This window comes from Cenococcum geophilum (assembly GCF_001692895.1).
Source record: "Cenococcum geophilum 1.58 unplaced genomic scaffold K441scaffold_57, whole genome shotgun sequence".
Classification (NCBI taxonomy): domain Eukaryota; kingdom Fungi; phylum Ascomycota; class Dothideomycetes; order Gloniales; family Gloniaceae; genus Cenococcum; species Cenococcum geophilum.
Genome location: NW_027137615.1, coordinates 68,253 through 95,120, shown reverse-complemented (window position 1 = coordinate 95,120; position 26,868 = coordinate 68,253). Strand labels below are relative to the sequence as shown.

Genomic DNA, 26,868 nt, shown 5'->3' with positions numbered 1-26,868 from the left:
CGGCCCCTTAAAGTCCGCCCGAATGTTACATTATCGCGTCGGCTTTGTTTACGACCAGCTTCCCTTTAGCGAGCGTTTCATCTGTCATCATCCCCCCTGGTCGGTGCGCTCCGACGCTCAAACGCCGACCTCCAGGATTTCCAAGCCTCTCCCGCGCTGACCAATTTTATTTCGATGTCATCCGCTACCTAGGACCGTGCAGCGAGACCTCAATCAATATTTGCAGACTTATTTGAATTGACTAGTTCAGGAGCCTGTTATACTGCTTACAGTAACTTATGCAAAGCCTGTATGTAAAACATTGAGTGAGAATTCGAATATGCGTGGGAGAGAAAGGCCCCTTCCACTCAAGTGTCGTCGGGGAACAGGCACCTTAAACAGCTTCAAGAGCATCCAGCATGACGTACAAAAGCAAGTCCCTATCTGGTAGGCATGTCCGTAGGAATCTACCCTGAAGCCTTAGCGGAAAATATACTACAAATTTCTCAACGATCCTCATTCGGAGGATAGCTGAAGGGCATGTAGAATCACGGACGGAGAATATCATTGCAGTTCACAGATGTTCGCCAGCCTCGACACCTTAAGCTTCATTTCCATACTCCAGTTCACTTTGTTTAAGACGCTAGCCACCAACTGACTTCCGGCATATGCTCCCTCAAAGTATCTGTATCCAGACCATTGTTCGAAGAGAGGACTATCATCTCTAAATCATTCCTAAATTTCTTCTATCAGTCTAGACCCACTGTCTCCAAACTTTGGAACGCTGCAACTGCGAGCACTCACTGCTCACGGATGGCACAACCCTTTTTTCCTTAGTCAATCAGCCTTATCTTCAGTCACCAGCGGCGCTTTTATCTTCTATTCATTTTCAATCATCCTCATCTTGGTTATGTTCAAGGTCACCTCTAACATCTCTTCATACTGAGCCCTTCTAATCTTCTAACTCTTGTCTTTTACTTTCTTACTTCACTCTCCACTCTATGCCTACGCTCCTCTGCTAAGCTAGAGAGAGCTTTGATACCATCGTCACTTTGATCCCACTTCAACTCACTTTTCTCACCAGTTCAATTAAGCAAGCTCCTCGAGCTTCAACTGACTCGTGATCATATCTCACTCACTAAACTCTGCAAATACACAAAATTTCTTGAAATAGACTTCGCGCTGATCCGAGTACTCATCAAGAAACACCCTCGTCAGTTATATATTCGGGCTAGCATTATCTATATAAAGGCCTTCCTCTTTCGCCAATCTAACGCCCGTTTCCGCCTTTCATCTACAGGCCTCAACTTGGAGCAAGATTATTTCGGTCCACGCCTTTTTTTTTAAGCCTCAGTTTCATTTTTTTCTACAATTAATCAAGTGGCAAGGCCCACTCCCTCAATTTATACAGAGTCATCTAAGACTGCGAGATCTCGTCCATCCTCAAGCTTTTCGCCTTCAACTCACGGAGTCAACTCGTCAACGACTGTGCCACGGTAGTCGTAGTCTGAGTTTTCCTATTCCTTTCGGTGAGTAGAATGCATCTAATAGCTTGACCTACAATTCGGAAACCCTAAAACATTTGCACAAATCTCACTTACCCGATATGAAGATTTCTTATCACAGTTTCGACCTCAATTCTAAGGCCTCGTCATGGCAAAACGATCCTTGTCTCCGGATGAGTACCTGAGATGGCGCAAGCATCATGCTCTTTACAGATTATCACACTCGGAAACCGAGAAGCTGAAACGCTGGGTTCGTGGATACTGGGATACGATTCCAGATCGTGAAAATGATGCTTGCTGGCTTTGCCCTCATTCGAAGCTTCCATCGGCAAGAGGAGGTCGAATCTCCAAAAGTGTCTATTTCCGCACCTCTACGAGGGGCCACCAAATTTCATTCAACTTCGGAATCATCGCGTTACTTGTCGAGGGGAGGTTAAGAAATTCCCATAAGAAAATGATTATCAAAGAGAGTTGGGAGTTGAGTCATCTCTGCGGCAATTGGACATGCCTGAACCCACGTCACTTCACGATTGAGTCTGGTTCTATTAATCGGTCTAGGAAAACATGCTTCCGCCGGTATCGGTGCGACCATAATCTGCCATGCAAGATCGAGAAGAAGAGACCACTTTCAGAACTAGCTTAATCATAAGGTCACCACATTCCCAGCACACTTCTTCTGGTACAAATGAAAAAGCAAGGATTTGAGTAAGAAGGGCCTGTGATTGAAGTTGGTTGACGGCATAATATTTGCAAGTCAAAACGCCTCAAATAGGATCTACACATTCTCACCTTGAATGGTTGCACTAATCAGCAGGGTTGCAAATCAATGAACTCAGCTCAACTGAGGCTTTAAATTGATTGAATTGAAAGCTTTGTGAGCAAAGGGCTTAGTTAATTTAATTAATTAAATCAATACTAAAGTCTTGGTAACTGGCTCAGCCGAGTATAACTGGTGCAGTAGTTAGTGACTATTACGAGTTCTTAGCATAGAGCTAATGTAGGACGACCTACCTAGCGACGCCTAAATTATTTCCTACTATCCTCCCTGGCTCTTAATATAGGTCTATTACGAGTCTTGGTATAGTATTGACTTACCTTCCCGCTTATCAATATTATCTCTTTCTTTACCGGCCGCTTTAACTGCCTATCTACTATATTAATAACGCCTTCCCTATCCCATGACCCTAGCGCTATTGAAGCTCTAATTATATTAGATTATTGTCGTGCGCGATTAGCAGTAAGGAGTAAGCTAGTAAGGCTAAATATACGTTCGGGGTTTAACGACATTGGTGGAGTGGTCATTAAATTAAGAGCCATGCGAGCAAGTCGTGGATATAGAGTCCTATTCACTTTAGCTTGCCAATATGAGATCGGGTCAGTATATTGAGCGTCCTCAGGGAACCTGCTCGGGCTAGCCAATCGTCGTACTTGTTGCGGTTGTTTATAGGTGTAGAGAATAAGGTTTAGAGCATTACTCTATGTGAACTCTAGTAATATTTTCTATATAATACTAAAGCTTTAATGTTCTTCAATCAACTCAAATATACATAGATTACTTTGAGGGCAATAGTATAGCATACCTGCAGTATGTTTAAAAACATGTATGTGGGTTTTAAATGGTTCATAACATTATCTGAAAGGCTGGGGAGGATTGGTTGATACAGACAGCATCCTGTTCTCTTATCCAAAGTCTTTCCATATTCAAAAGAAGGGATGGCCCAGTAAAGTCTCCAAAAGTTCTCTTGCAATTAATAGTGTATTTACAGATATCCACACATTAAAACTTCGAACCCTTTTAAACACGCATCGCAAAGACTTATTAGATAGTAACTGCAACATAAAGCAAGACTTGCAACTACAGAAAGCATAAACTACATGTGACTGCAAAGACTCGAAACACTACCCTACACTCAATACCATAAATCCAAACAGCATTCAACATTCAGAGCAAAACTTAACGGAAAATGCACATCATAAAGTGTATAAACGAGCATTATCTTCTCAATCTCATTATCTCAGCAGCGAATCCTTCTCATACAATAGTAATTGCCACCTCGGGAGAATACCTATCGAGGTTTCTCATGTAGATGTCACTTGTAATACCAATTCTTTTAAAAGCGTTCGGAACCTTCTTTGCCTGCCGAAGAACTAGAGTCCAGATACGGCCTACATCGCCTCCAGCGTATTTCGGCGGGTTCGACACGATAGGCAGACAGTATACTATCTTACCAGTCGCGTCATCCACATCCTCAACGGCATCCGGCTCGAACTGCGTAATGCCCCCTCTCGCCTCAATCAAGCAGGTAAGGTTATTCGAGTGGTCGTAGTAGCAGTTCAGCACCGCGGGCGTCAGCCGACCCTTCAGCCGAATCCAGCCATTCGTGACTTCCCCGTCCGGATCCACGGTCTTCAGCACCGCGCTCGCTTCGAGGAAGGTCACAAAGTACAGCTTCTGCGTCGTGTCCCACTGGACATAGGACGCAGGGCCGAGCCGCGACGCCCACGAGAACGTCGGCGCCTGGTAGTGCGTGGCGCGGTGGCAGTCCTGGCCGGGGGCGGACTGCCACAGCAGCAGCTCGTGCAGGTGGCCGGTCCACAGGCCGGCGAAGTAGTTCCCCATGGGCGGGGCGCGCATGAGCTTCGCGATGCCGGACAGCGCGGGCAGCGCGTCCTTGGACAGCGCCATCCCCGCCCGCGTGTACTCCATGACCAGCTTCTTCCACAGGTCCTTCGCGTACGGCTGGTCGCTGTGCTCGACCATGGTCGCGAAGTCGCGCTTGACGCCGTTCGGCCGCTCGTCCAGCGCCATGCATTCGCAGCGCGCGCTCGTCGCGCATTCGAATACCATTTCCTTGCCGAGGAAGTGCAGCACCCGTGTGGCAAGTCGCCGCTCGGAGTAGCANCATGCGCGCTTGAAGACGGGGAATTCGTCGCCGTTGAGTTGAGCGGCGCCGTATGTGGACGAAGGCCGGGTGTATGGTATGTGGGGTCCGTGGACGTATTTCCGCGCGAAGACCGGGTGCTGGATGCCGTTCTCTCCGACGAATTGGAGCTCAGTGTCACCTTCATTCGTCCTGAATGCTAAGAAGCCACTAACACTGTCGGGAGCTGTTGTGGCAGAGATAGTTATATGAGACCCCCGGTAGATAGAAGCCATTTTCGCAGATTCCTTTTGCCAGTCCGTCTTATCGTCTTGGATGATGCATAGCGCGTCGATCCAGAGATAGGTTAAGCCTAGGCGACGAGTGGTAAAGATGGCGTCTTGGAATGTCTTAGGCAGTTCCCAAAAGTCAATACCTGCTTCCCTCTGTCTGAGGGTAGCTCTGGTTGTTGTCATAGGCTGATTCTCCCCCCAGCAATGACTTAAGGTAGCGTATTTCCTAGTCTCGCCTCTACTATTGTAGAGGAACGGCTGTTTACTTCCATCGGCGGGACCGACGTTAATCACACGGCTAGGTAGGCGGGCGGACGATGTCATGGCGCACCGTGAATGCTGGCCGGTACATTCCTGGATCCATGTTAGAAGGACTTGGATGCTCTGGTTGGATAAAGGATCTTCGTGAATATATCCTAGCTTCCCGGAAGTGTGCCATGGGGTTGGTATACCTACTCAGCCGTTAGGTAATCACTCTTATTACGAGACAATAAAGGATAGCTCCTCATAGGCGTTTTGAGTACCTATTATGGAATACTCTATCGGCATATCAAGAACAAGCAAACTGTCATAAAGCAGGACCCCGATTGTCACGGAGCGACATCGATGGGCTTGGGCTATAGACCAATCATAATTGAGACGGACTTACCTCTGGTATAGAATTGTAAATTAAGTTTATCGCAACTAAATTCTAAGATGCCGTTATCTTTTCCTGCAATCAAGATCCAACGTTGATCTTCATCCAGCATCTTCCACTCCTCTAGGTCGCTATCATCTTGAAATTTGGTCAGGCCCTTAAAGAGAAGAGCACAGTATTTGCAGGTGGCTACTTGGGATTCTATGTCGGATGCTAAGACATTAAAACTCCATTTTCTCTCGCCTAGGGTAAGTCTATGATGTCGCCAACGCGACTTTCTTAAGATCCGGATATCCAGATTACTGCATATGGAACATTCCGCTTTCGTGTTACGCGGCGGGCGTGGGGTGCGGGGAGGAGATGCATCATTGGGGCTTTCCTCTCGTTCCATTGGGTATGTGTAATGGCTGGTGGGGCGATATTCATAGGGGGGAGGATATAGCAGACGCGGGAGAAGGTAGAGTAGCCGTTAGAGGGGAATTATATCGCATTGAAGCTTGGAATGCAGCAGAGTGAGCATATTTATCGTTTTCCTCGGGCAATCGCGCCATATTAAAAAGAGGCTGCAGTCGAACCATATCGAACATGCCACGCATGCTCACGATGCAGCTTGCAGGTGAAGGTGGTGGGCGGAGGAGCATGATACATCCCTGTATTGAAGTTCTTGGCGGCCAACGAAAAGTTCCGACCTTCCGGCTCAACAACTCCCGTTGCTCATCATCTTCACCATGCCTTCCAGACCTTTGCTTGCATTTTCCAGGTACACGCCTTGAGTGACTGGCTCTCTTCCCCTCCCCTCCCACCACATCTCAAAAGCCTTTATTCGGACAATAAACCAGCCTCAAAAGTGTTTTCACAAAAAAATGACAGATCACAAATCGTGATGAAAGCATACAACGTTCCATCTCAACATCTCAAAGAGATAAATCGCCAAAAAAAAGGCGTAGTTACGATGTCTCTGGGAGCCTTACCGTAGCGTAGTGGATTAGCAACAGCATCTATCCAGTCCTTTAGACCTTCACCTCTTGACATCGGAACCGGGCTGACCAAAAATGCCAACTAGTAGTAGTGCCTAGTCTAGCAACTCTGGCAACGCATGCTATACTTTTACCGCGCCTCGTAGCCTTTGGTGTGTTGTGGTGACGACGGGGAAACTGCTGCCTTTTCGAACGAAAGCGGTAAGGGACAGTTGTGGGATGTTCAGGCCATCGTAACTCCATTCTGAGAGGTGCGGGCGATTCAAATTAGAGCCTGCGAAATGTGCTAAGGCGCCCCACACTGCTTTGCTGAGAGGAGAACGGCAAGCATGGCAATCTGCTTCTAGATGGGCGGACGCATGCGAACTTTGTGGTGTCGCGAGTGCTTCTGGAGCGCTTCAAGAGATGGTCTAAAACACCGTACTGGATGGATAAGGGTGGGATATTCTAAGGCCTTGATTCCAGGCGCTAGCATTAGGGAGTGTCTTATACCGCTCCTGCGTGTTCGCGGTTCAATGGCTTTCTATGACTGTCTTGGTCGAACTTAGGGGGCTGGCGTAAGTATTCGACTAACCTTAGTTGTGATGGGAGATCTATCCTTCAGGAACGAGGCATCGGTGGGCGAGAGTCGGATGTTGTTGATGGCCTGTATAAGCAGCCTTGCAGTGCCTGAAAGGCGTTTGCATGCATGCTAAGCTCATCGACGGAGCCAATCCACAGGGGTTTTATGTGCTGCATCTTCCCGTCTGCATCGCATGTACACTACATCTGCACGGTGCCGATGGGGACGATTAGCAGATAAAGAGGTTGGGATCGCTGCATGGCAGGCGCAAAGTTTTGGACTTCTTTGAATTCAGTGGGCGCAGTCGTGCTTTTTGCCGTTGAAGCATGTCAAGTGAATTGCTGCTTCGTCCGTCGTTTCTTTGCCAAATCCGTCATCGTTCGCTTCCTTCGCTTCACACTTCACACTCCAACGACGACCACTCTCTATTTAGACTCAATGCACTCTGTCTCAATTGCGCTTTGTGGAGATGGAACAATAGGTTAGGTGCGGCTCGGATATCTTTCTGCCTTTGTCTTTTTGATTCAGCAGAGCCATTCAAACTGGCTTCTAGACCTAGAACACGCAGCAGGCGCAGTGAGTTCATTCTCTCGTTTTCCTTCACCTCAAACCTACCGGAGACACCTCAGCCAGGCACTGTGTTGTATCAGAACTGTTCTCTGACGCAACCCTAGCGCGCCGTGCTGCTGCCTCTACAGCAAAAGGCCGCCTTCCTGTTGGCGCCCCAGGCCAAGCGAAACCCATCACGCCCTATTCACACATTCAGATCGTCCCAGAGGAAACCGAATTCACAGACAATGCTGACTACAAAGACGACACCCCCACTTACCGATCTACCTCCCTTCAATATCTAGCACCCTTCGACGAGACAAGCCATCGGCCGCCCACTTATAACAAGGCACAGAGACCTGCAGCCCCCACATCTTCCGGCCAAACTTTTGCGGACATGGCGCGTAGGGCTAACAGTCGTGAGCTTTACGATGGGCAGGAACCTCCTACTTCTGGTCCAGTTCCTTTGGCTGGCCTGATCAAATTCAAAGCCAACCGCAATAAGGGAAATAAGGCGTGGAGGCCATTGCATTTGAGTGATTTTGACGATGACAAGCAGAGCGAGGAAGATTTGCCGCAGGCTGAGCAGGATACCGTTCAGCCTTTAACCTCAGACCACTATGCCCAAAATGTCCTTCCGCAACCTGGAGCAGGTTCATCGACTGACAGGTCTTCCGTCTTCAGTCTGCCGAAGCTGCAGACTGACATCCACAACCACCCAATTCAGCATCATCAAATAGTTGCCTCCGACCGCTTCAGTATCGCCCAAGCTCTTCCTCCTTTAACCATGGCTTCAGTATCGCCCAAGCTCTTCCTCCTTTAACCATGGCTTCAGTATCGCCCAAGCTCTTCCTCCTTTAACCATGTTTCAGCAAGATCACGGAGATGACATCAGCCCCAAGAACACGCGAACTGGCACCGACGATGAAACGATTCAATTTTTTGGTAGACGACTGCCTGATCCTATTTACCTACAGCAAGTCATGGGGACAATAGACGGTGAGGTAACATTCATTGGGCATCCCAACAGAGACGTGTCGGCACATCAGTGGTCTGCCGCGTCTTTCCAGTGGAGCAACATAGGTCAATTCTCGCATATCCGTCGCAAAGTCGAGGGACAGTTGGCTTCGGATAGACTAAGAGGACAGGCTATTGGTATGAGCATACCACAAAACACTCTAGCCTACTTCAAGGCTATTGCCGAACAGCGTGGAATGATCATGATGAAATCTAGTCTTGAGAAGCAACAACCCAGTGAACGGTTCAGTGAGGTAGGGTTTATGATGCCTCGTGTGAGAGCGCCGATCGATTCATCGCGCCGTCCTACTCTCGCCGAGTCCGACAACTTTGGCTCACTGTCAAGCGCCTCGGGGCCTGCGCCTGGTGGTCGCTTTCCAACCCTCGGAAATCTAGCTGTAGCCCGGGAAGCTCGACTCAGTCAATGGCCACCGACTGCACCATCTTTGCTCAGTAACATGGATATTCTTGCTGATGATCCATTCATTACATCAAATCAGTTTCAATCGAGTATGCCCGCTAGTGCAGCTATGACGACTCCTCCAAACCGAGGCTCAGCTGTGCCGTCACGCTTAGCTAGAATGGATTTCAATTTTGAGTTCCCTTCGAGAACTACCAATCAATGGAGGCCCGATTCCCCACAAACGCCTGCTGGTGATGAAGCGCGTAAGGAGTTCTTTGCTCGACAAGAACAAGAGCGTATCCGTCAAGATCTCTGGCCACAAGAACGTCAAGCTGCTCTGCAGGAGATTTGTGTCGGTGAAGATGCAGCAGGCAGTCTAGAGGGATCATCTCAGAATTGTAAAACATTCGGTCAAGAACAGGAATTGTCACCAGAACACATATTTAAGCGTGAGAGGTTGAAAGAGAGACTATATGAATTTGGTAACTTAGCGGGAAGCCGCGCTGGAATTACAACAGCAAACCGTGTAGCCATCCCAGACTTGACAGCAAGGATTGTTCCAACCTACAATTTTGCTCCAGCCTTCCCACCAGGGTTTGAACCTCCCCCTCTCCCGGCCCAGGCCAGTCAGACATCTACACTGAACGCTAATGCACCGCCTTACAACCACACAAATTTTCTCAACCCCCATCCTCCCCATACATCCTCAGACTCTCCCACCCTCACTAATGCCACCGCCACGACGACAAACCTAAAATTTAGCGAGCCGGACACCATCCGGCCGTCCCACGTCCCCGAAATCGCTCCAGGACTCGCACAGCAAGCGCCCACGCCCCAAAATTTCACCGGCCCTTTCTTCGCCGATACGATACCAACTGCCCATGCCCCAACCACGCCCCTCGCCCCACGCCTCGCCGAGCCGGAGAAGCTTGAGATGTGGTGGACCAATGGACAGCAGCCAGCGCGGCAAGAAGCCTTCTACCACAGCATCATGAGCACCGCAGCCGCGAACGCGCGCATCCGCGGCGGCGGCGGCAACGCCAACACCACCTCTGGCTCTAACTCCGGCACTAACTCCAACTCGATCACCAACCGCCTGCTTGTCCCCCTCTACGAGAACCTGCGCCTCTATGCCGACGAGAGCGGCGGCAGCGCCCGCCCCCGCAACTTCTACTCCCGTCACTTCGCGCCCCCGCCCCCGTACGCCATCGACAGAGCTCTGTGCGGCAACGAGACTTTCTTCGGCGACGACTGCGGCGCCCCGCCCCCGCGCTTCGGGCGGGATCCGCGGTACCAGTTTGCCGGCGTCGCGGGGGAGCTGGGGTTGCGCGGCGGGTTTGGGGGCGGGTTTGCGGGGCTAGGGCTTGGTATGCGAATGGGATTGGGGGTGGGGATGGGGAGGGAATTTGGTGGGCTTGGTGGGCTTAGGGGTGGTGGCGGGTTGGGCTTGGCTGTGGGAGGAGGAGGGTTTGGTGGGGGTGGGAGCGTGTGGAATCATTGATGTGGCGGGGGGTTAGGGAGCGCGGATTATGATTTATGATTGGTGAGAAAGGCGTTTCTGATGGCGCTTAGGGGCGGGATGGTATGGGATGGATGGGATGATATGCTGAGAGCAGGGCCTGGCGGTAGCTTGCTTGCTGCGCGCGGTGTGAGCATTATCCAGCATGAGATTTATGATTGATGCGCTGACAGGCGCGCATATACAGCGCAGTGCAGTTCTCTGGGATCCTTTGCTAAAGGCCACGGCTAGACTCTCAAGCTGGGTTTTCATGCTCTTATTCTGCTGCTCAAGAGGCGTGTGGACGCTCCTGCTCAGCATTTACTGCTACGATTCCGAGAAAAAGTTGTAGAATGGCGGGTCGCTTTTGCAGAGCGGTTTCTAGGCGCAGAGTCAGGGCCTTGCGGGAGCTATGCCTTGAACTGTGGCGAAGACTGGGACTAGGGGGGGACTTACGCGTCTGATGGTCCGGATTTCGATTCTGGTGTAGATATTGCTATGTAACCTATAACAACCGTCCGGCCACCACTCTCTCCATATCTATCTCTAAGCCCTGACCCAGGACGAACCAGCTAAACCCATCCCCTCCCCCAACCCAGCCATCCCTCCCGTCCTAACCTCGCAGCCAACCAAGACGCCTCACCCCTCAAGCACCCCCTCGCGACCTCCACCTCCCTCCACACCCTCCTCCCCCCTCCTTATGCACGCCCTCCACCCACGGCACACCCCCTCCCGCATCGCCGCCTCGACATCCGCCAAGCTGCGCACCCCAAGCCCACACGCCACACGCACCAGCTGCGGACGAAGAACGCGCGGCGCGTCTGCGCCTGCATCTCCGTCTGCGTCTGCGTCTCTCCACCCAGCACGGCAGCGGCCGCGGGGGCAGGCGGATCGGGAGATGCGAGGAGCGGGGCCGGCGGGGCTGGCGGGGCTGGTAGTGCTGAATTCACTACCGTCGCCGCCGCTACTACTGCTGCTGCTTCTGGGCCCGAGCCTGAACTTGGCATAGCCGCTGATACTGGCATTGAACCTGACACCGGCACTGAAGCTGCTGTTGCCGTCGCCGCCGATGAGCCCGACTCCAGAGGCGAAGCTGCAAATGGCACCGGAAATGGCCCTTCCCGCTTCCGGCCAGCTCAGCGAGGAGGGGCGGCGAGCAAGGTGCTCGGAATCGTCGGGGTGAGCGGGAATTCGCGGAGGAGTTTCATGTACAGCAGGGCGGCGAGGCGGAGCTGGGGGGGGGGGGGGGGTCCAGGGGGGCGGGTTTGGGGGCTAAGGGGCCGGGGGGGGGGGGGGGGGGGGGGGGGGGGGGGGGGGGGGGGGGGGGGGGGGGGGGGGGGGGGGGGGGGGGGGGGGGGGGGGGGGGGGGGGGGGGGCTGGTGATGAAGTCGGGGTGGGGGAGGCCGGGGTCCGGAGGAGCGACTGCTGGATCCCGCTTGAGGCAGTGATGAAGGCGAGGGGGTCGGAAGTTGTGGTGGGGGTTGTTAGGGCGTGGGCGGCGGTGCGGGAGAAGAGGGAGAGGTCGGAGAGGGTGGCGGCGATGGCGGGGTGGATGGAGTTGGTGGTGAGGTGGGTAAGGGGTCGAAGGTTGAGGGGTTGAAAACCGTGGGCGGGAGGACCGGGGTCAGGGATTCGAAGGAGAGGAGCGGGTAGGTGGGGATTTAGAGGTTGGGCGGTTGCAGGAAGGCTACGGCGCCGACGGTGTCGCAGCTGGGAACACGGGGGGGGGGGGTTTAGGTATGGAGGCTTATGGGGAGGTAGAAGAAATGGCATGGACGGTCTCGACTGCTTGCCGGAAGAGCTTCATTCATAGGCCCATGCTGACTCCGTCGATTCTCCCCTTCATTTCTAGCATTCGCTGCACGCCTTTCATGTGCATTTGCCACTTATCAGAATGGCCCAGCAGTGCCCTTTCCGTAAGGCTCATTAGTTCCAAGTGAATATTCATGACACCATAAAGGGTCCAGTAAGATTATGATAAATTAGACCGAAGACGACTCACCTCTCCCATGGCTAGACGGTTCGCAGCGCTGATCAGATTATCATCAACCTGAACCTCTCAATTCAGCCTCTCACTAGTCATCCTGATGGTCAGCACCATCTGCGCTGCTGCTTCTTCGCTTTCCGTAACACTCTGAAGGAGTCCAAGATGCGTCGAAGACATGTACAAGCCGGCGTGGAACATCATTTGGCCCGTCGTGTGGTAATAAAACTAGATACGCCGAAAGGGGTTAAATGTGAAGAGAAATTCCATTGGGTAAAAAGCGCTTGCGACATCAGTAATGTGACGAAGCAGCACAGAACAGATTCTGCGCCAGGCAGGTCGAATTAACAAAGCGAGTTTGCTTTTGCCGGCAGGCTCTTCTTGGGCGCTTTGTCTCTTTGGATGAATTGTTGCCTGATTTGGTAAAGCTGGGGTAGTTGGTAGATTCTGGGATACCGGCTTCGGCGCTTCTGTATGTATCGATATAGCCTTGGGTTGGCCAGCGACGGGGCGATTCTTCTTTTGTCGAGGCCAGGCCCTGTATATCATATAGGTTGGGTGCTTAAAGCATACAACACGCCCATCAAGCGCTTACTGCACTATATTATTTACGCTGACCTACAAAGGTCAAGAGCGGGCACAAAAGGGAGCATAAGAGTGTGGCCTGAGCGGGTCGGCAGCTAGCGTACCTGGGTGGCGCTAGTGCTAGAGATCTTCCAGCATACAGATTAATGACATCTAGAATCTCAATAAGAACTCATGGTCTTGACTAGATCCAAGACAGCAGCGTTTTCATACCTAGGCCTAACACGACTTCAAAGCGAAGTTGACTTCAAAGCAAAGTCGATTTCAAAGCATGGATTATAAAAACTAATAGTAACATTAGCATATATAAGAACGTGGACGATAAAGGAGGTAGGTGGGGAAGGAGGATACAGTTATTTTTTTACTCAAAGAGTTTTCTAATATACTTTCGAACAGCCTTCCCCTTCGCGAGAGGCAACTCCGTGGTCAAGTCCCAGAGCCTGACCGTTTTGTCTCTCGATGCGGACGCGACCAGCTTGCCGTCGGGCGAGAATGCCACGCCCCCGACCCCACTGCTATGGCCCTCGAGCGTGCCGCGGGCCGCCCCCGTGGCCGATGCCCAGAGCCTAACCGTCCTGTCATCCGATGCGGACGCGACCAGCTTGCCGTTGGGCGAGAATGCTACGCCCCAGACCGTATCGCTATGGCCCTCGAGCGTGCCTGCGGGAGCCGCCCCCGTGGCCGAGTCCCAGAGCCTGACCGTCTTGTCATCCGATGCGGACGCGACCAGCTTGCCGTTGGGCGAGAATGCTACGCCCAGACCGTATCGCTATGGCCCTCGAGCGTGCCGCGGGACGCCCCCGTGGCCGAGTCCCAGAGCCTGACCGTCTTGTCATCCGATGCGGACGCGACCAGCTTGCCGTTGGGCGAGAATGCCACGCCCCTGACCCAACTGCTATGGCCCTTGAGCGTGCTGCGGGACGCCCCCGTGGCCGAGTCCCAGAGCCTGACCGTCCTGTCTCCCGATGCGGACGCGACCAGCTTGCCGTCGGGTGAGAATGCCACGCCCTGGACCCAACTGCTATGGCCCTTGAGCATGCTGCGGGACGCCCCCGTGGCCGAGTCCCAGAGCCTGACCGTCTCGTCATCCGATGCGGACGCAACCAGCGTGCCGTCGGGCGAGAATGCCACGACTCTGACCCAACCGCTATGGCCCTCGAGCGTGCCGCGGGCCGCCCCTGTGGCCGAGTCCCAGAGCCTGACCGTCTTGTCAGCCGATGCGGACGCGACCAGTTTGCCGTCGGGCGAAAATGCCACACCCCAGACCCGACCGCTATGGCCCTTAAGCTTCCTTGCCGTCTTCCGGTACATCGGAATCCCCGGTTCAGGTGTTGATAACCGGATTACTGCCTTAGATGCAGGGGTTGCCCTTCCAGTAAGCCGGTCCGTAGAGCTAAGCGACCTGTTGGCTGAAACTTGGTCTTGGGTGCTCCAGCTAGCTGAGGGCTCGGGATCTAAATGGAATGACGAAGTTGACGGTGCGTCTAAAGCCTGCAGCGTCTTTGGAGGCACACGTTGTGGGGACCCACTCAGTGCACCAGATGGATCTCGTGGATAATAAGGATGCTGGTGTTGTGGGGTGAAACCTTGATCAGATCTGCTCCCATTATATCGATTGTAGTTCCGGTTAGAACCACTGTACCTAATAGACCTAGGGATGGCGGTCGCCTCATTGGATCTAACAGCTAGCGGTTCTCGCGAGGTAGTCGGTTCGGGGTTACGCGGATCTGTCACATAATTGTTCATAATCCAAGGATCTTTCAGCGCGTTTTTAGCAGACACACGTTGGGTTGGTTGAGGGACTAGCAAGCGCTTTATAAACTCGATGCCGGTTTCGCTTATTCTGGGATAAAGTGACTCTTTGGGAAATGGTAAAGCCCCCTGGCAAAATTTGCGAATAGCAGAAAGCCTTAAGAACGGTACTTTTCGAGCAGATATATAGTAGACAACACAACCTAGCGACCACATATCCACCGCATTACTATAGCCAGAGCTTTCGTCGTCCTCGTCGATAAAACCTCGGATTTCTGGAGCTTGAAAGTGTGGAGTGCCAGTTTGGGTGCGTAAAGCGGTGTCTTCGTTCTGAACTCTCTTTGAGATTCCAAAGTCACCGATCTTAACCCACCATCTCTCTGACTGTGGCGGCTTTTGGACAACAAAGATGTTCTTTATAGAATAAAACGCCGTTAGTATTTCAGTATTATATATCGTGCCATTTACTTTATAACGGAAGTAACTAAACTTTAGTAAGGATTATTAGGACATACCTGAGGTTTGAGGTCGCGATGAGCAAACCCCTCAGCATGCATTATCCTTAATCCATCGAGCAAATCTGTCGCAATCTGTCTCACTTCATCCTCAGTAGAGATAGTCGGGATGTGCCGAGCCAAGTCGCCGTTTCTGAAATACTCCATCGCAAGGAATATACTGCGATCGTTCTCGAACCAGCCGAAGAACGAGACAAATACCTCCGCCTGTTGATACTAGTTCGAGTCAGCATCAGCCTAGTAGCAAAGTGCATAGATCCTTGGCAGGGACTTCGAGCACCTCATTCTTAGAGAACTTTGCTAAGGCCAACAGCTCTTTCTTAAAATCAACTTTGTATGCTTTTATCCGCTGTTTTTCAATGACCTTCACAGCTCTAACCTCTTGATTTCCACCTAGTTGGTAATGCAGTTCCCGCCAGACCTTGCCAAAAGTTCCTTCGCCGATGCTTTCCATTCGGTTCCATTGTTTCTTAATCTTCTCTTGCCCACCGCGGGCTCGATTCTTCTTATATGTGAAATGCAACGTGTGTTCTGGGAAGACTTCCGCCTCTAGCTTAAAATGGTCTAGAAGATCTTCGGCCGACATGTTGGTAGGTAATCGGGAACGCAACTATAGAGCTAAGGCAGGCTGATAGTTGGGAGCGGAATAGGGTACGCTAGAGTGCGTATCGTCGACACCGGCGACTTCGAACATGGAAACACCATAAGTTAGCCGTTAGATCCGTCTTGCGCATGAGCTGCTCTAAGGGGAAGGCTGAGAGCAACCTACAGAGACACGCGAGCTACGCGCTGTGAGAGAGTATTGCCCATAGATGGAGAGTGCGCTACATGAAGGGGACCTTCTAGACATGAGCCAGCACTTAGCCTCTCTATTGTTGTTTTACAGCCAAATGATGGTTGTACAGCCTAACAGCTTTATTTCTCGTCCACACGTAGTGGAAAAGCGACACACGTGACATTCCGACCAGCTGAAAAGTTCCCGCCTCTCCAGCGCTTAGGCCCTTGTTTGCGCTTAACTAACTTTGGTAAGGCGGCCCGGCAGGGCCAGGGCCAAGCAGCGGGGCACAATAATCAAATGTGAATCTACAATTACGATCACATGGTTCCACAGGATCCATCAAGATCCGTGCTTCCACTAGCTCTCTTATTAGTTCTAACATTCCGGTTATCAGGTCCGTAACACTTCTCTTGTAAAGCTAGTAGTAAATCATTTTATAGCGGAGGCTTATTACACTTAGTAGCCTTTATCCCTTAACCCGCTGGCGTCCACGGAGTAAGTGGTCCGTGCAGAACGTCGAATCCAAACTACGCGAAAAGTTGATTGCGTTGATTTAATTGGCTGATTCTTATCGATAACGCATGGACGAATTTCAGCGGGTTAAGGGATAGGGTTGCGGTTTAACTATTGGCCGATACAAGACATTACTTTTCCTTCCTATTTCATAGTCTTAAGAAGAAGGTAAATGTTAGTGTAGCTAGAAGCGTTGGACATATCGCGAGGACGGCCAACGCGCTAGTGGTAAGCGAACCAATAGTGCAATAGCAGAATATGGTAGAATATGGCAGGACACGGCTAATACGCTAGTGGTAAGCGAGCTAATGGCGAGGTGGTAGAACATGGCAGAATATGGCAGGACGCGCCTAATATATATATGTAACGCGCGTCACAAGTAGGAAAATAATAATTTACTAACAACACCGCATAGTATATATTATTGTAATATATATATTCTATATATTATTAAAGCATACTAACACTAATTAGTGAGCGCGTATAGATTAGGAAATATATATTAGTTTAGAAGACGTCTAACGCTCCACCTTATAACGGCCTTATTTTAGTTAAAGAGAGTACTAAAAATAATCTGGAAGCTTAATAGCTTGCCGTCGCCTATAGACCCTTATTACTGCTAAGAATTAAATAATATACTTTAGATTTGGAAGGATATTACTTCCTACCTTATTAAAAGTTAAGTTTTTAATAACTTGTGTTAACTACCCTTTCTCCCTCCTTACGAATACTATAAACACTCTCTCTCTACAAATACTAACACCCTCTATTAATAACCTCTTTATAACTAGATAAGATGGCTATACCTATAAACTAGAAGGTAAAGGTAGAGCAATAGAAGAATAGAATTAATATATAAACTATAACTAACGATAATATTACAGACTATATTTAGTTTAAGACATAGGAATATAATAATAATAACTCTATTAACAGCGCTTTATGGGACTACTTTTAAGAAGACTTTAAAGAGTTTATTATGGATATATTCTCTTAAGCTAGCACTAAAACCCTTAAGAATCTTTTCCTCCTTCTTTATAAAGGAGGGGTGTATATATATAAGAATGATAAACGTACTAAGCTTGCACAAGTTTTAGCTAATATATTACTTAAAGAAACTTAATATAAATAAAGCTAAGAAGAATTTAATAAAGCCTATAAGGAGCAATTTAATAGCACCTTTAAGTCCAATATACTTACTAACGTATTTATACGCGGCTTAAAATATAAGACTACACAAACCCTTATACCTTAATTAATACCTAAAAGTATACCTATAACGACTCCACTAATATCTTAAACAACTCCGCCTCTAAGTCTACTACTTCTACCTCTGTAGGCCACGATACCTACTACCACTATACCCGTTGCTATAGCACCTACTTCTATACTAGGGTATAAAAAGGAACTAGCGAATGCAGCTAAGTTATACACGGATAACTAGAAATACAGTGGTACTAGTAGAAACTTTAACTTTAAGTTAACAATCTTCTACAATATCTATAACAGAGCAAACGTTCCACCCAATACCTACCTTAAGGCTCTCCTACTTATGCTATAAGGCCTAGCTCTAGATTACTATTATAATACTAGACTTACTACACTTACGTTTAAGGACGCTTATAAGTTACTTTATAGCTTTTTTAGAGGACCTAGTTCTAAACGCAAAAGCCTTAATAAATGGAATTTAATATTACTATAGATAGTTATATAAAAGAATGCGGATAAATTAACTAGTTAATGTCTTTAGATACTAGTTACTAAACTCTCTTAACTATAGTATAGACTAAATTTAGAACTATAAGGAGTCCCATTTCTCTATAATAAGCTTATTATATCTTATTAGGGGATTCCCGTATATTAAATTGCTGTATTAGATCTACTAGATAAACTAGGCCCCCTTATTAATAAACTATAATCCTTAATTACGGCTTATAAAAAGCAGAACTTAGAATAAGTTTAAGCCTATTATACAGACCGCCAATACCTTAGAAGGAGAGACAACTATAACTAAAATCGTAATTATAATTAACTTTAATTCCCTTCTTAACACAAACCACATTACTTTATATATAATAAGGAGGACTATTGCTTATGGAAGTATAGTAAAAAAGAATAAGAAGAGGCGAAGGCTTAGTTTAGAAGTATTAATAAGGACAAGTTTAACAAGTTTAATAATTGCTTTACTTAACGCCTTAATTAATACATCGCCGACTATAAGGACAATAATAGTATTAACTTAGAAGAAGAGCTTAAAAAAGTCTTTTATACACTAACTATTAATATAAGTACTAAGACAGTTAACCAGAATAATCAGTTACACATTAATCACTTCTATATATTCTTTAGTTAAGTTAAGCAATAGGAAGCAATTCTTATAGCTGCTGACCTAGTAAACAAGGCCTTTAGTTATTTAGTTATAACTATAGATAGCGTAACTTCTTTTATATAAACACCTCTTATAACTAACGAAGACCTATTTACTTATAATATAACTACATCCTACTATACTATAGACCGCTTTCTAGGTATTATAATTAATACAGGAGCCTCTAAACGCTCTACAGCAGGATATAGTTAGTTCTTAGTATTTTAAAGACTTAATACCAATATATAACTCGATATAACTACGCAAGGCATAGTTAATGTATAATTTGGTATTAGATTAACCTTATTAATTAAATTAGCTAAAGTAACTACCCCCATTAGCACAATCGAGTTTTATATTATTAAGGTTAATACCCCATTTTTACTTTACTTAGCAGATATAGACTACCTATAAGTATATTTTAACAACTTAAAGAACTTGCTAGTTATATCTCACAGTACAGTACTAGTCGTATGTCGTTTTGGCCACCCTTTCCTACTTTAGAATATATCCCTATATACTTATTGTCGGTTTCACAGGGGGGTGACCTATTAAGAGTATACTCTTGTTCTGATGGTGTTGCAAATAGGTATCAAAAGCAGAGGATCGTAAGGATCGCAGTGCTTAAGTAGGGGGCTGATGAGTCACCATAAGGGTGACTAATCAGATACACGCGACCGCGCAATATACATTCCAACACTTATTTAACTAAGTTATTTAAGTAAAACCCTTACTACTTAACCAATATAGAACTAAAACGACTACATCGCCGTTTTAGCCACCCTTTAGTTGAGCGCCTTACGCGAGTACTTAAGCGCTTAGGATATAACGTTAACAGTAAGACCTTAGACTATCTTACACGCTACTACTATTATTATTAAAAATACGGAAAATTACCTAGCAGATTCAGATTTATAATACATAATAATATTAATTTTAACTACTTAATCGTGGTTAATATTATGTATATTAACGGCGCACCCCTTCTATACATCGTTAATAAAGGAACACGATTTTAAGCTAGTAGATGGCTATAAAGCATTAGCGCCAAACACATATAGGATATACTACGAATGTGCTGGATTAATATATATTTGGGACCTCCTAATATAATTACATATAATACAGGTAAGAACTTTATAAGTAAGGAATTTAAGCAGTACGCTATAACATTTGGAACAATTATAAAAAGCGTACCCGTTAAAGCCTATAACTTAATTAAAATAGTAGAACGCTATTACGGTCCCCTTCGCCGTATATACTATATTATTACTATAAAACTACTAGACATTAATAAAGATATAGCTCTATAAATGGCTTTTAAGGCGATTAATAATTTAGTAGGCCCTAACGACCTTATACCTACCTTACTAGTATTTAAAGCTTACCCGCGCATAGTGGAATCCAATATACCTAACCCTATAGTTGCATAACAAGCTATAGCCCTTAGGAAAGCCATAGAAGAAGTTAAGAAGATTAGAGCCAAATGTTAAGTAGCAGATGCTCTTAATATATATAATAGCCCTAAAATAACCGCAATTCACGACCTACTACTTAACTCACTTATACTAGTATAGAGAGAAGGACCTATAGGCTAGCCTAGTTTCTAGTTAGGTCCCTATAATCTACTTAGTATTAACAATAAGACCTATACTATACAACTCCCCTACGGCCCTGTCAACTTTTGTAGTATAGTTGTAAAACTATACTTATAAGAACCTAGAGATATAGAGGATGTATAACCTAATAACAAGAACGAACTACCTTAGTTAATTGTGGAACTACCTTAGGAACCTTAACCAGTTAAGTAAGAATAAGGCAGACCACGTAAGTATCCTATTATAGTTAATACTGTAAATATATCTATATACTTACAAGATAAGAATAAGACTAATAGTTAGTTTATAGCCTTACGATAGAAAGAGGTTAAAGGACTACTTAAGAAAGGAGTCTTTAAATTAGTTAATATTAAGGACGTACCTTAAGGCAACAGAGTATTTAACTCTAGATTTGTTAATAAAATTAAGAATCCCGGTATTAATAAGGCCTTTAAGAAATTAAGACTAGTTATATAGGTCTATAACGACCTAGAAAAAGACCTTATACTAACCTAATTACCTATAATTTAACAAGTCAGCCAACGCCTTATTCTCTATATTATAGCTATAACTTAGACTAATAATATACACCTTTACTTACGAGACATCTTATAAGCCTACATTTAGTTAATTATAAAACTAAATTAAAACTTCTATATCCGAGCACCTCTTAAACTTAGTATAGCACTTAGAGTCTTATAAGGTATAATCCTTAAGGTCGTTAGACCTTTATACGGCATCCTAAAAGTAGGTAATTATTGGTTTAAGACCTATTATAACTACTATACCAAGGAGTTGAATATAAACCAATTTACTTATAACCCCTGCTTACTCCACCTTAATAATTCTACAAGCTTTGGAATAGTTGGCCTTTAGACTAATAATACCCTCTTCTTAACTAATTCGGTTTTTACAGCTTTAGAATAAGAAAAAATTAAGAAAATAAAGTTTCCAACTAAGGAACGCGAGTACCTTACACTAGAGTACCCAATTAAGTTTAATGGAGGCATTATTTAACAATAGGACTATATAATTATACTTATATAGGAGCGCCAATGCTAAAACCTAACCCTTATTAATATTAAGGAAGCTATTATAATAACTAGCTCTAGAGGTACTATTTATACAGCACTTATACCTAAGGACTAATACGTCGCCTAATAAGTAAGAGGAGCTTATATTGCGTCCATATACCAGCCTAAAGCTTCTTTTAATTTATCCTATACTACCTAGGTAATTAACCCTAATAAGAAAAACACAAAACTACTTAATAAGAGAATTTAGTAGCAAATTAAAAACTTAATAAGAGGTTTAAGCTTTGTTAAACTTAATATAGAGACACTTTAACTGCTTATATTCACTAATTCCTTATTTATAAATAATAAGGACCTCTTATTACAAATTAGATATATCCTAGTACTAGTAGACTTATTAAATAAGGCAAACATCATCTACTGGTCCTTAATTAAGTGTAAGAGAGTTACTAAAAGCGTACTAGCCTCCAAATTATACGCTATAGCCTATAGTTTTAATATTAGCGCTGCAATTAAGGCCATAGTTAAACTATAACTTAACATTAGCCTACCGCTTATCTTTTACACTAATTCTAAGTTAATTTATAAATACCTTATTAAGCTAGGAACAATATAGGAGAAGAGACTTATAATTGATATTATATGCCTACGCCAGTTATACGAAAGATATAAAATAGCTAAAGTTAAGTGGATTAACGGAGACAGTAACCCTATGGACGCTATAACTAAAAGCAAACCATTATTAGCCCTTAAGCGACTTATTAATACAAACTAAATTAAGTTAGAGACGGTAGAATAGGTAAAATATTCTACCGATAATAGCGTTAATTTAAAGGCATAGGGTAGGGAAGGAAGGGAGGAGAAGTGCGTATATAGATTTCTCGGACTATATAGTTGTAGCCTACTAGTTCTTTGTATTTTCTAAGGTACTCCTAGTATAGCTAGAAGCGTTAGACATATCGCGAGGACGGCTAACGCGCTAGTGGTAAGCGAACTAATAGTGTAATAGCAGAATATGGTAGAATATAGCAGGATACGGCTAATACGCTAGTGGTAAGCGAGCTAATAGCGAGGTGGCAGAACATGGCAGAATATAGTAGGACGCGCCCAATATATATATCTATCTATCGCAGTCACGTAAGGGGATATTTTAATTTTTATATAATTGGGAGGCGTAGGGCTATAAGGTCGCTCTAGGGCTAGTTCTTAATAGTTTTGCTAGTTCCTAGCACTTAAATCTGCTAAGGATTTGCCCTAAAGCGGCCAGATGTCCCTAACTGTAAGCCTATAGCTATAAGACTATCTAACTATAGTGGTCGCATTAAGGCTGGCTCTTAGTGGTTTTGCTAGTTCCTAGCACCTACTAAAGAATTACCTTAAAGCGCTATCTATATATAATATATACTAAGTATAAGGGATAGCGGGTAGGGAAAGCGAATTAGCTATATAGTAACTATGTTTAATATTCGCGAATATTACGGGAGGTTTTAGTATTATACGTTACTAAGGTAGATGCTACTAAGCAATATATAGACGCTAGTATCTATCTATCGCAGTTATATAAGGGGATATTTTAATTTTTATATAATTAGGAGGCGTAGGGCTATAAGGTCGCTCTAGGGCTAGTTTTTAGCAGTTTTACTAGTTCCTAGCACTTAAATCTGCTAAGGATTTGCCCTAAAGCGGCTAGATGTCCCTAAGCGAAGCTCTTGCGCCTAATAAGACATTACCGTATTCTGCTATATTCTGCTAAATTCTACCACCTTATCGCATTCTGCCAAATTCTACTATATTATTGCATTCTGCTAAATTCTGCTATATTATCGCATTCTGCCAAATTCTGCCATATTATTGCATTCTGCTAAGTTCTGCTATATTATTATATTCTACCATATTTTACTAACCCTAAGTTATAAGCTAACTAATTAGGATTTTCTATACCTAGTATAGAAAATTGCTATTAGCTTGCTTACTACTAGCGCCTTAGCGGCCCTCTTAATATCTTAACCTACTATATAGTAATCCTTACGCTAAAAGTGGTATACTACGCTAAAAGTAAGAGTTAAGGCAATGGAGGTTAGTGGTTTTAGTTTTAATATATAGGCGAAAGGCTTCTAATAACTATTAACCTAGCTACTAAATTTACTAATATAAATACCCTAAATCTTTAGCGAACTGGGTAGCGCCCTAGCGGAAGAAATAGTTTAAGTAACTACTTAGGTTAATTCTAGCAGCTACTAGATAGGAGAAAAGGATTTTATAAACCCCTAAAGAGGCAAAGGGTTTACTATTAAGACTAAATAAGGGAGAGTTAAGGGGTTAAGGGTCCCTATTAAACAGCTTTATTATAGTAGTAACTAGGTATAATAGGCCGCCTACCACCGCAATAGCGACGTTAACACTCTAGTATTACTTATTAGCTTTACTCTATTTAAGGCAGAATATTATCCCACCAGGCGTAAAGGTAATATTATATTAAGTAGCCTTTTTTGCTAGGAAGGTTGTTTGGTTTTTAAGCTCCGCCATAATATATATAATCTCGCCTATTTATAGAAATCTAGTAAATATAAGGGTAAATGCGGTATTAGTGTTAATATCTAGTAGCGATAGGCCGTATATTACTACCTAAGCTAAAATATCCCTAGTAATGGGTTGCTTATCCTTTTTTATTAAGGGAAAGATAGTGGCTGCTTTAGTAAGTAATCGGTATACTATAGGATCCTTAAATACTATAATTAAGATGCTATAATCTACGTGGTATAAGTAAATTATAGAGACGTAGGCTTATAAGGTTTCGGCCTTAAGCCTACCTATTTATGGCTAGGAGGTACTAAACGCATAGCGGGCAATCTATTCGCCTAATTTACGCAGCTTAGCTAGGTAGGGAGAGACTTTTTTAAGTGCGCAGTATAACTCCTAGCTATTAACTACTAAGAAATAGTTCCTACGGGTTACTAGCGTAAGGCTATTTTAGAGAAGGAGCGCATAGAGGTTAGATAGCGCGTTAATATTATCTTTAAAGTTTATAGGCGGTTATAAGTAGTCCATTAGGTTTACGGCACCTATTAAAAACTTATTAGCTTTAATAGTAATAAATTAAGGGCCTAGTATGGGCAGAACTAATAAATAGCCGCGGCCTAAAATTAAGATAGTGTATTAGCTAAGCTATTTAAATTACCTAGAATCTACTTTGCGGATATTATAATATTATAAGCTATAGTAGCTAGCATAATCTTATAGAGTAATTTATTTGCTATATTACGGATAATAGTCTTCTTAATACCCTAGTAAACTACTATACTATTAGTGTAAATAGATAGCGCATTATACTGCTAGTTAGTAGACTATAGATTAAATATATAAGTAATAGTATATATCTCTTTTAGATTAATATAGTCTACTTATTAACTAGGCTTAGGCAATATACTAAACGCCTAAAATTAAGGGAGGTTAGCTATATACCACTACTAGTTATCCTTATATTTAAGTTCCTTAAAAAAGTAAAAGCTGCTAAACCTAAACTAGGTAGAGGCGTTAGTAAAAAGATAAATATAAGTACGCTTAACGTTGTTAAAGAATAATACCCTATTACTTATAGTAAGTAGGTTAAGCTAGATATATAAGTTACTTTATAACTTAGTACTAAATTACCTAGGTTTATACTTATTTACTAAAGTCTCTAGCTAAGTAGTAATAAAAATCTAAAGGGATCTAAAGTAAAATTAACTAAGTTTAATTACGTAGGTATACTATATAAGGTAGCCTATAAGCTACTAGGCTTAAAGAAACAATAATAAGCCGTATTAGAGTATAGTAGTGACTTTCTTAATAGTACGTAATTATTTCTATAGTAATAATCACGTTTATATTTATATAGTGTTAATAGTATATCCTAAAACTTTAATAATAGTTCCTACTATATCTTTGGAGCTATTTTAAGGGATACCTAAGGAGTTAGTAATAGAGATATAAGTCTAGGTAACAGCCGCTAAGTTATTTAAGTTAGTAAGGATAAAGATAAAGTTATCTAGGTAGTATTTTACTTTATAAGGCAGTTATAAATAGAGTATTTAATATAGGCCTTTCGCGAAGAGGTTAAATATAAGCGGCGTAGTTTAAAGACTAAAGGATAGGTAGTATTTTTAGTAGGTAATACCTTCCTAGGAGAAGCCTATTAATATTCTTACCCTATAAGATAGGGGGACTATATAGAACGCGTCTTTAATATCTCTTTTAAGTAGTAGATATCTATAACCTATAGAAATAATATAGGCTTAAATAGTAGTAATTATAGTGTATACTAGTGCTTTATATTCTTTTAGGATTATATTATTAACTAAAAATGCTAGTAAAAAGGAGAGATTATAAATTTAGCAGTATCCTCTATCCGATTTTAGTATTAGGCTAAGAGGTAAGACTATAATAGGCCCTATTATAATTCTAATATATCCTTTTTTAAGGTCTAATATTATCTTCTTAGAAATAAGGTCGGCGTTATCCTAAAAGAAGTTATAGTTCCTATAAAATCTTAGGGTAGAGATAAATTTAGCTCCTATTTTATAGCTATAGGTTAAGATACCTACTAAGGTGGCTAGTAGATTACCTAAGTAGTTAGATAGAAGGGAGTGCTATATTAAGATCCTTAGGGGTAATAAAGAGTAGTAGAGAGCCTTTACCTTTATAAAGGTAGAAAATAATAGTAATATATTAGGCCTAGGTCCTAGGCGTATAATTAAAGTTAGTATTATTATTAGGCTAAACCCTATTTTATAAGGTTTGCCTTACTATTCTTAGGTATAAGCTTTAGATAATATAGTATAATCTTTACTATACTTTAAGCACTTATATAGGTATTTACAAGCTATATTATTATAGCCTCTACTATTAAACCTATAGTAAGTATTAGAGGTATAGGAGATATTTAACCTAGGTCTCTTTAAGGCGGTAAAGCTAATAGCACTAGATATTATAAGGTATGGCGCTATATACTAGGCTAGCATTTACTAATTAGTAGGCTTTAGTTAGCTATTAGTTATTATAAAGGTATAATAGTTAAGTGCTAAGTTAAGTATATAACCTACCTAGATATACTAGGTTAATAAGGTATAAATTATATTTATCTAAAGAAGTATGCTAGTAATAAGGTCTAGCGGGCATATATAGAGGGTGCTAGTAATAACTATATAGTTAGTAAAACCTTTAAACTAAACACCTTTATCTATAAATAGCTTCCTATTTACCTTTACCTTCCTTATAACTAAAGTACTATTCTTAATCTATATTTTATTAGTAATTTTAATTTAAATAGTATAGACTTAAAGATAGGCGAGGTTTACTAAATTAAAGGTACCCTTAAAAATGTTTAGGTAATCCCTTTTTATAACGCTAGGAAGGCAGAATTTAAGCAACTTTATACTAAGAGGGAGAGGCTTACTAAGAATATTAGCTATAGTAGCTGTT

General features: G+C 44.1%; 4 protein-coding genes across 4 annotated transcripts; 2 read left to right on the top strand and 2 right to left on the bottom strand.

The window, feature by feature from the left end:
- Nucleotides 1-1,632: 1,632 nt before the first annotated feature.
- K441DRAFT_699870 (uncharacterized protein) lies at nucleotides 1,633-2,150 on the top strand (the record flags this gene model as incomplete). Its single annotated transcript, XM_067653202.1, has 1 exon — nucleotides 1,633-2,150. One exon carries the CDS (start codon nucleotides 1,633-1,635, stop codon nucleotides 2,125-2,127), a length of 495 nt encoding a protein of 164 aa, XP_067498807.1. The 3' UTR covers nucleotides 2,128-2,150.
- A 1,053-nt stretch (nucleotides 2,151-3,203) lies between these two features.
- Nucleotides 3,204-5,744, bottom strand: K441DRAFT_667695 (HET-domain-containing protein). Its single transcript, XM_067649889.1, has 2 exons — nucleotides 5,288-5,744; nucleotides 3,204-5,090 (listed from the first exon to the last, which is right to left on the bottom strand). The coding sequence occupies exons 1-2, from the start codon at nucleotides 5,664-5,666 to the stop codon at nucleotides 3,517-3,519; spliced, it is 1,953 nt and encodes a 650-aa protein (XP_067498806.1). The 5' UTR covers nucleotides 5,667-5,744; the 3' UTR covers nucleotides 3,204-3,516.
- A 1,396-nt stretch (nucleotides 5,745-7,140) lies between these two features.
- K441DRAFT_681139 (uncharacterized protein) lies at nucleotides 7,141-11,934 on the top strand (the record flags this gene model as incomplete). The annotated part of the gene is made up of 5 exons (XM_067651435.1): nucleotides 7,141-7,162; nucleotides 7,489-8,032; nucleotides 8,199-10,150; nucleotides 10,907-11,460; nucleotides 11,770-11,934. The coding sequence occupies 5 exons, from the start codon at nucleotides 7,141-7,143 to the stop codon at nucleotides 11,932-11,934; spliced, it is 3,237 nt and encodes a 1,078-aa protein (XP_067498805.1).
- A 623-nt stretch (nucleotides 11,935-12,557) lies between these two features.
- On the bottom strand, nucleotides 12,558-16,038 carry K441DRAFT_699867 (WD40 repeat-like protein; the record flags this gene model as incomplete). The annotated part of the gene is made up of 7 exons (XM_067653201.1): nucleotides 15,887-16,038; nucleotides 15,398-15,801; nucleotides 15,118-15,333; nucleotides 13,676-15,016; nucleotides 13,237-13,619; nucleotides 12,955-12,970; nucleotides 12,558-12,803 (listed from the first exon to the last, which is right to left on the bottom strand). Exons 2-7 carry the CDS (start codon nucleotides 15,701-15,703, stop codon nucleotides 12,558-12,560), a joined length of 2,508 nt encoding a protein of 835 aa, XP_067498804.1. The 5' UTR covers nucleotides 15,704-15,801; nucleotides 15,887-16,038.
- Between the last annotated feature and the right edge of the window lie 10,830 nt (nucleotides 16,039-26,868).